The sequence below is a fragment of the Silene latifolia genome, chromosome Y (genome assembly GCF_048544455.1).
Source record: "Silene latifolia isolate original U9 population chromosome Y, ASM4854445v1, whole genome shotgun sequence".
Lineage (NCBI taxonomy): Eukaryota > Viridiplantae > Streptophyta > Magnoliopsida > Caryophyllales > Caryophyllaceae > Silene > Silene latifolia.
The window spans coordinates 287,694,360-287,703,310 of record NC_133538.1 but is presented as its reverse complement, the minus strand read 5'-3'; the positions used below and the strand labels follow the sequence as shown (position 1 = coordinate 287,703,310).

Sequence of the window (8,951 nt, the reverse complement as noted above, 5' to 3'; positions counted from 1 at the left end):
GAATTTATAGAGAACCCGACAAACACCCGATGATGATAGGACACATGTATTCTTCAGTTGTCATTGTCATTATTTGGGCTCGTTTTACGATGTAGAATGAGCGTTGTCGACGGAGTATTTTATTAATTTAAATGATATTTAAATTAAAGCTTTCTTTAAGGTGAATTCAATTTATTTTATTTTATTTTGAATTTATTTTCTCAAAGTTTATTTTATTGAAAATAAAATAAATAATTGATTTGAAAAATCATTTTATTAGTATATTTTATTTGAAAAGTCATTTATTTTAATGTGTTAATCGATTTGAAAAATCGATTTAGAAATCGAAAAAAAACTTGTTTTAAACACGTGTTTTGGAGCTCGATTATAGCTCGGTTTTTGAATCCGTTTTCTTTACGAATTGGCACGAATCTCGAGTACACTAACCAACCTAAGCCTCTACCCATCCAACCCCAGTTCGAACCCCATAACCACGGCCCAAATCCCATCCCAAACACCCCCCAACAGCCCGCAAAAACACGAGCAGCCCCCCTGTTTTGCGTGCCAAATCCCGAGCCCAAAACCCGCTCCAAACACCAACAAAACCACAGCCCATTAACCCTAACCCATACCCTAGTATCCTACCCATATTACCTTACCTTAACCACCAAGAAAACCCTTCACAAAGCCTCTCAAACCCTCACAAAAGCTGCTGGACAGCAGCTATGTGCAAACCGAGCCCGTCTGCCTCTCCCCCCTTTTACCCTACTTTGTGTGTCCTCTTTGAAACCTTTCGTTCTCCCTTCAAACCTCCATCAAAATTCGAGTTTCTTGCTCAAAATTAACCACACAACATCCATCTACATATTAGACAAAGATTTACGAGCCAAATTGCCCTTGAGAGTACACGAATTCCCTCGAAAAACAGAGTGTTATACACTCTGTTTTCGCGGCTTTTCCTGTCTGTCCAGTTCTGTTTGTGCTCGTTTTTCGTGCCCAGTAACTCAAAACGAGCAGGGATTGTTTTAAGATCTCTGTTCTTCTCTCTTTCTAGTTTTCAAAACATCTTTTAAATCGAATTTTCACCGTGAAACGAGAGAGAAATCGCAGTTTGAAAGTTGCTGTCCAGATTTGCAAAAAAACGTGTTGTTTGCTTTGTTTCTTCGTCGACGACGGCCTCTCGAGATAAAATCTACCATCGATTACGACCCAAGACGGTGTCAACGATACATGTAGGTTGAGGGTGCATCAAATCCTCCTCTTTCTCCCTTTTATTTCGTTTTTTATGTTTGTTTTTTATGGTTCGTTTTTGTTTGTTTATCGTTTTTTGTTTATCGATTGTTCTCATTAACTATGAAACTAGTTTAGTCCGAGTATGAGTTAAAGTACCACCATGAACACCCGCATTGACTTGAGATGGGAAAGAAACCGCTACATAAGTCGGTCGTACACCCCCGTCTCATTTACATATCCTCGTGTTCAAGGTAGGGCATTAATAAAACGATTTCTGACTTCGTTCTTCGCTTTTGACCCCTCTCTTCTCTCGTGTGATTCGACCTACCCCTAGACCACTTACATGTTAGTATGACCTCTGATTGTTAACATATAACTCGTTTAGATGACATTAGATCAATTTAATAACCTAATTAGACACTTTAGGGTACATCGACATAGCTTTTAAAACCGATTAACAATTCTGTAACTTAATTGAATTCATCTCTCTCTTTCACCTAATTTCTCGCTAGTATAAGAGTGCGTGATTAGCACCTTCTTATTAACACTCGATGAGTTAAATTAATTAGCAAACTTGACCTAATTTGACCCCTTTAGGCCGTGTAGAATACACATTCGCGTGACCTCATCTCAATCGATCAACGTCGTTTCTAACTTATTTTCTAACTCGTTTCCTAACCCGTTTCGCAATCATCTATCTAACCTAATGAATCTAACCTAAGAATTAGGGTAGGCTAGAACGTGTAGGCCGTGTTTTGGCCGTGTCTTTGTAGTCCTTTTCTCGTTTTTTTCTTATCTTTATCTTGTTATCTCGTATCTTGTAATTACTTTGTTTATCGAGTCGTATTTGGTAGTTTGTTTGTAATTAGTTTTTTCCGTCATCGAGTCAAATGATTTCTAAAAACCTTAGTCTTATTTGGTTAGACGGTTGTTCCCCAATGCATGTAAGAGCGTAGTAAATCGCATGTTGTTTAAAGCAACATGGCCCGATTTATGCTAATGCATGCTTTGGTGTGTGGCCCTATGTCTAATTCGATAGGATTAAGTGAAAGCACGCATTACGAGAGTGACCCAAGGCCGTGAGTCATGTGAGCCGTGGGCCACCCTTTTGTGCACGTTTCCCTAGGCCGAATTGGCCGTATAATGCGTCTTGTACGGTTTTGTGTATAGCGTTGTATTTTAGATCGAGTTGTATCTTTAATTTCTTGTTGTGTCGGCATGAAATGCCTGGGTTGTAATAGGGTAGATCCCAACGGCTCCCCCATTCCCATCAAGCCTTGTTTGTTTGCTTTACATGTTGTTAGATCAATCAACCCACATGCTAAATTACAACTTTGACAAAGTTAGTTTAGTTGCATCTAAAACGACATAGAAATTGTTGTCACATGTTAGGGTTTTAAAACGATGTTTGCATATCATATATCGTAGTAGCTATGACCTTGTTTGAAATCCGACACTTGACTTAGTAGAGGCCGTTATTGACGGGCGGGGTTAGGTGTCCTTATGGGTTTCCTAACACGTACCCTCACCCCTTACTCAAGATTTATGGTTTGTGGATCCGTCTAAATACCATTGGATTACGAGAGTCATTCAAATCGAGTGATATAGGGTACAAGTCTTTATCTTTAATCACTCGTAGTCGATTGGCTTTATGCTTTTCGATGAAAGGTGTAAAGTTGACTTGAACGGTTCCAAGTTCCCAAAAAACTTGGTGGCGACTCTAATTTGTCTTAATTCGATTCGAAAGAACCTCCAGTCGATTATTTCTAGTGTGGATCCCGCGAATGCAGTTCCCGAGGGCCTTGTCCACACTGAGGTTCTCCACAATGATTTTATTGCTGGATTCTGGATGGCCGTTTATCTTTGGGTACCGGGGACCAGACTTTCTCATCGTTATGTTCCAACGTGAACAAAACCCTTCACTGTTATCGGATATGAAATGGGATCCATTATCGCATATGATTTCTGACGGTATCCCAAATCTGCTGATGATGTTACGTTTTATAAAAGAGATCACCTGTGCCTCCTTTACCTCTGTCATTGCTTCAACTTCAATCCACTTTTTGAAGTAGTCGGTCATGACGAGCATATATACCCTGTTCCCTGGAGCCCTGGGTAGCTTTCCTACTATGTACATCCCCCACATCATAAATGGCCACGGGGAGATGATTGGATGCATTGGTTCTGCTGGCTGATGAATTGCTGGGCCTGCCTTTTGGCATGAATCACAGCGTTTGGTGTGATTTACAGCGTCCGCCCTCATGGTAGGCCACAAGTACCCCTGCCTTAAGATTTTATTAGATAGACTTCATCCCCCAGCGTGATTTCTACATTCTCTGCTGTGCACATCCTGCAACACTGTGTTGACTTCTTTCTTATTTAGGAACCTGAGATAAGGTCCCGCCAACGATCTTCTAAAGAGCATGTTATCTATTAGTACGAATCTGGAAGCTTTGATCCTAAAGCTCTGTGCTTATTTCCTATCTTATGTGAGTTTCCCCTCTTTCAACCACTCTATATAAGGTTTCCTCCAATCTGAATCCGCCTTTTGGTATTCATCTGATACCAGGATTCCTGCTCCATTCACTTGTTTTACGCGCGTTGCTTCCCCTTGTGGACTTTGCTCCAATTCCTTCTGTATAGCTGGGGTTAACACGTGAGTGATTGGTATAGTAGAGAGTTCCGTGGGCTGGAAGGTGGCTCCCAACGTGGCCAGGGCATCTGCCTCCACGTTCTGATCCCTTGGGACCTGAGTAATCTTGAAAGACCGGAACTTTAACTTCTTCTCCGTGGCTATCTTCAGGTAGGCTATTATTTTCGAATCACGCACCACATAATCATTGTTAACATGGTTTACCACAAGCAATGAGTCACTGTATACTCTCAGGTTTCTCACCTTGAGCCCTTGGACCATTTGCATCCCGAGTATAAGTGCCTCGTATTTTGGTTCATTATTAGTTGCTTTGAATTCACACCCGACTGCTTGTACCATCATATCCCCCTTTGGGGACCTGAGGACCAAACCCACTCTAGCTCCCCGAGCGTTTGAAGCCCCATCTATGTATAAGGTCCAGACCCCACTTTCTTAGTCCCCTAGTAATGTAAACATCCCCTTTTCTGCCTTCACACGGGTAGCGGGACAGAAATCTGAGACAAAATATGCCAGGTCTTGGGACTTGATTGCCGTTCTGGGCTTAAATTGCAAATCATAGCCACTTAAGTGTACCGACCACTTGGTCATTCTTCCGAATAATTCAAGATTTCTGATGATCGTTTTCAGTGGATAATTAGTTACCACGTGAATTGTATGAGTTTGAAAATATGGATGTAGTTTGTACGAAGCAGTGACTAGAGCTAACACTAATTTCTCAAAAGATGTGTACCTGGTCTCAGCAGGAAGTAGAGACTTACTGATATAGTGTACTGGATGCTGCATCCCTTCCTTCTCTCTTACCAGAACAACACTTACTGCCTCTTCTGTAACCGACAGATATAGGAACAGTGGCTCTCCCCACTCTAGCTTAGCTAGCAGGGGTGGTGTGCTTAGGTAGCACTTGAGTTCTTTGAATGCTTTCTCATGCTCCTCCGTCCACTCGAACTTCTTGCTCTTTCTCAGTATATCATAGAACAGCTTGCATCTATCCAAGGCTCGTGAGATGAATCTACTCAATGCTGCCACCTTTTCTGCTAATCGCTGCACGTCCTTTGGCCTCTATGGTGACTCCAGCTGGAGGACTGCTTTTATCTGCTCCGTACTGGCTTCAATCCCCCTCTGAGTTACCATGTACCCTAGGAACTTCCCGGAGAACACCCTAAACGAGCACTTTGATGAATTAAGCTTCAACTTATATTCCCTTAATGTTTTGAAGGTATATGCTAAGTGTTCCATGTGCATACCAGCTTTCCTCGACTTAACTACCATATCATCTATATATACCTCCATGGTCTTCTCTATCTGCTATTTGAACATCTTGTTTACTAGGCGTTGATAGGTGGAGCCAGCGTTTTTCAGGCCAAAGGGCATTACATTATAATAGTATATGCCTCGTTCTGACATGAATGCCATATTCTCTTGATCTTGTGGATGCATCTTAATCTGATTATAACCACTCCAGGCGTCTAGGAAGGTGAGTAGTTCGTGCCTGGTTGTGGCATCTACCATTGTGTCGATATGTGGTAGCGAAAAAGGATCTTTAGGACAAGCTTTATTTAGGTCCGCAAAGTCTACACACACCCTCGACTTTCCATTCTTCTTAGGTACTATCACTATATTAGAGAGCCAGTCAGGGTAGCTGACCTCCCTGATCTTTCCTGCTGCCAGGAGGCTGTCTACTTCCTTGTTGATAACCTCGTTCCGTTCTGCCGCAAATTTTCTTCTCTTCTGCTGTACTTGGGTGCAGCCCGGATTCACGCTTAACTTGTGTGAGATGATGGATGGATCTATACCGACGATATCATTGTAGGACCAGGCAAAACAGTGCATGTTCTCCTTAAGAAATTGAATTAGCTGATCTCGTAGCTTTTCAGTACATATTGCTCCAATTAACACTGCTCTATCCGGGTGCGCCTCGTCCAAGTGGACTTGATCTAATTCCTCTGAGGGTGTCTCCATGTATTCCTCCGAGGTGCCCCGGTCCTGTAATTACTATGAGGGAAGCTTGGTTATGGCTTTTAGGGCTTGCTTATAACAGCTTCTGGATTCCTCGCGATCTCCTTTCACTTTGACTACACCCCATGAAGTTGGGAACTTGAGACACTGATGGTATGTTAAGGGGATTGCCTTCATTTGATGCAGCCACGGTCTCCCCAAGATAACGTTGTAAGTGGTTGGGCTCTCGATGACTAGGTACCTTACTAATTTGTGGACCCCTTTAATATAGGTTAGGATGGTTATCTCGTGTACTGTATGTGCCGTCTCACCGCTAAATCCCACCAGTGGCACAGATTTCTTTGTCAAGTTTTCTTTGTCGAAGCCCATTATTTTGAGAGTTTCTAACATGATGAGGTTAATTGAGCACCCAGTGTATACCAATACTTTTCGCACGGTGCAGTTCCCAATAGATAATGTTATGGTGAGGGAGTCGTGGTGCTGCTCTGTCTCGTTCCCTGCATCAGTTTCGTCGAATGTGACCGCAAGCAAGTCATTATGGCTCACCCTGCATGATGTTTCTGGGTGGTCTCCTTTGCCATTGGTAGCTCGCCGCTTGGCTGCAGAGTAGGTTAACCCTGACAATTCGGATCCACCTGTTATCACGTTAATGATCTTGCTGCAGATAGTTGAGGCAGAGGGGAGCACCTGATTTGTCGTCTCCCTTCTGTCTTGCTTGCCCCAACGTGATAACAGGTGATCCAGATTCCCCTTCTGTACCTGAAATTTTACCTCTTTCCGTAGTCTGAAACAATCTTCTGTTCGGTGTCCTATGTCTTGGTGAAACTTATACCTCTTACTGCGGTCTCGATCATAATTAGACCAGTCTTGTGTAGGCAGCTTAGGCCACCTCACCTGGTCGCCCAGTTCTGTCAATGCTTTTAACAGACCTTCCATACCTGTATTGAACCCGTACTCAGCTAACCTGGGTGGATATTGCGAATCCTCCCCTTGCTGAGATTTTTCTGCCACTTTGCTGATGTTGGGCATGCTATATGGTTTAGTTCTCTCGTCCTTTTTCTCTGTCGGAACCTTCCTACTCGTTCTTTTAAAAGTTACCGTTCCTTTTCTGGACAGAATATATCTTCTTCCAGCCGTAATGCTGCTGTTGCGCGCTGCTGAACTTCCTCGAATCTCTCGCAGGGATGCATCGTTAACTTCTTATATAGATCTGAATCTTTATCCAAGCCTTGCCTGAAGGCATTAATTGCTGTTGACGTGTCACAACCTCGTATGGCCACCTTTTTCCTGTTGAATATGGTAACGTAGTCCTTGATTGATTCCCCAATTTCTTGTACGATCCTGTGAAGGTCACTAGGCTGCTTCAGAATCCTCCGACTGCTGGCAAATTGCTGGTTGAAGGCGTTGACTAAGTCGACAAATGGGGATATAGATTTGTTGGGTAGGCTGACAAACCATTGTAGTGCTGCTCCTGATAGGGTTGACCCGAATCCTTTACACATACATGCTTCTTTAGAGACCCCTGTTGCTATAGTCACCATCATCTTCTGTTTGTACTGGCTAACGTGATCGCAGAGATCTGTGGTCACCTCAAAAAGAGTCATTTCCGGGACACTGAACCCTTTTGGCAAAGCCACTGTATCTATGGCGTCAGTAAAGGGCGAGTCCGCATAGCTGTCAGGCGCTGCCATCTCCATGGGTGGCGACATTCCTGGGACTCTTCAGAGAAGGCTGCATAGTTCCTGGTACTGCTACTCTATATAGGCTTCCCTTCCTGTAAGTTGCTGATGCACCTGCGGCTGCAGATCCATAGTCCTTGCAAGATCCTGCTGTCCAGTTGCTGCTAATGCATGCATCTACGATCTTGCTGGACCTGAATTTCTCACCCATGCATATTCTGGCCTATTCAGGGCTGGCTCTATGACTGACGGGGTCGCGGATCTCAACCTGCTCTGTGGGTGTCGGTGTTCCCCTACATCTGCGCCAGAGAGATTGTCAGAACGTATGAAATTACCTAGGGGAAGAATACCTGATATGGGCGTTGGTTCCTGGCGCACTGACTCATCGTTTGGTGTTAGTGCCCCCAATCCTGTTGGAATTAGGCCTCTCCTCTGTTGCAGTGTGGTTACCATATCTAGCCGAGTTACGATATCTTGCGGTAGTAGGCGTGCCTGCCTCCTCTCACTGTCTCCTATTGACGCTCCCCTGAATCTGACATCTTGCGTCCAGGTTGCTGGAGTGGCAGCTTGCTGTTGTAGCTCATCAATCTGGGCCTGAAGGAGATTGTTATCTGCTTACATCTGAGACCTCATGCTCTTATTCTCACTTTGCATTGTCCTGATGGTCCTTGCCAGGGTATCTAGTCCGCTTATCATGATGCTGGTAAGATTTGGTGGAGCCAGATATTGGTGCTTGGACTGTCCCCCTTTCTCCGGTTGTCCCATCCTCTTTTTATCTTGGCCGACACCTGGGTCTCTGACTTGCGCCCTTTCCATTTGCAGTTGACTCCCCGCTATTTGAGAACTGTGGCTTTGCTTAATTGCTGGCACTGGAAATGTCCCTTATGTAGGAATGAAGTTTGGTGGTTGTGTCGGGGTTACGTGTACTGCTGTAAAAGCCGCAGTGGGGGCGGTGCTCGTGTTACAGGAGCGCCGTCCGTTTCGCTCAGATTTGCTTCTGGTTGCCCTGACATGCTTCTGTTGTTCGTATAATGATTAACGGAGACGACACTATGCCCCACGGTGGGCGCCAAACTGTTGATATGTGCATTTTACATAGTCCTTTTTGGCCTCTTATGCACGCATTTCCATGTAATTCTCGTAGTATTAAGCTACGAAATTCCCCGAATAGTCTACTTTGGTTCGCTTTGCTTTATTTGCAGGAACGGAACCGAAAGTATCGGAATCACGCATTTTTCTGCCTCTTAGCATGCATTTATGGAGATGGAAGAATTGAAGTAGAATTACTATGCCTCGGGAAGCGTGAAGTGGTCTCGGAAGCTAATCAACAAAACAAGGAGCTGGTTCATTGGCAGTGTACTTGATCGAAGCCTTTTGTTGGCTAATTTGTTCGATCGAGTGACTATGGTAAAGAGAAGGTGTCGATCAAAGAGTCTGCTGCCTTCGATCGA

General features: G+C 44.0%; 2 protein-coding genes across 2 annotated transcripts; both read right to left on the bottom strand.

Annotated features, from left to right (window-relative positions):
• Window positions 1-5,857: 5,857 nt before the first annotated feature.
• Window positions 5,858-6,850, bottom strand: LOC141630862 (uncharacterized). Its single transcript, XM_074443609.1, has one exon. It carries the CDS (start codon window positions 6,848-6,850, stop codon window positions 5,858-5,860), a length of 993 nt encoding a protein of 330 aa, XP_074299710.1.
• Window positions 6,851-6,915: 65 nt separating this feature from the next.
• Window positions 6,916-7,512, bottom strand: LOC141630861 (uncharacterized). Its single transcript, XM_074443608.1, has one exon. It carries the CDS (start codon window positions 7,510-7,512, stop codon window positions 6,916-6,918), a length of 597 nt encoding a protein of 198 aa, XP_074299709.1.
• Between the last annotated feature and the right edge of the window lie 1,439 nt (window positions 7,513-8,951).

Coding starts and splice junctions, on each gene's coding strand:
- LOC141630862 (XM_074443609.1), bottom strand. CDS start 6,850: ATGCCCAACATCAGCAAAGTGGCAGAAAAATCTCAGCAAGGGGAGGAT.
- LOC141630861 (XM_074443608.1), bottom strand. CDS start 7,512: ATGGCAGCGCCTGACAGCTATGCGGACTCGCCCTTTACTGACGCCATA.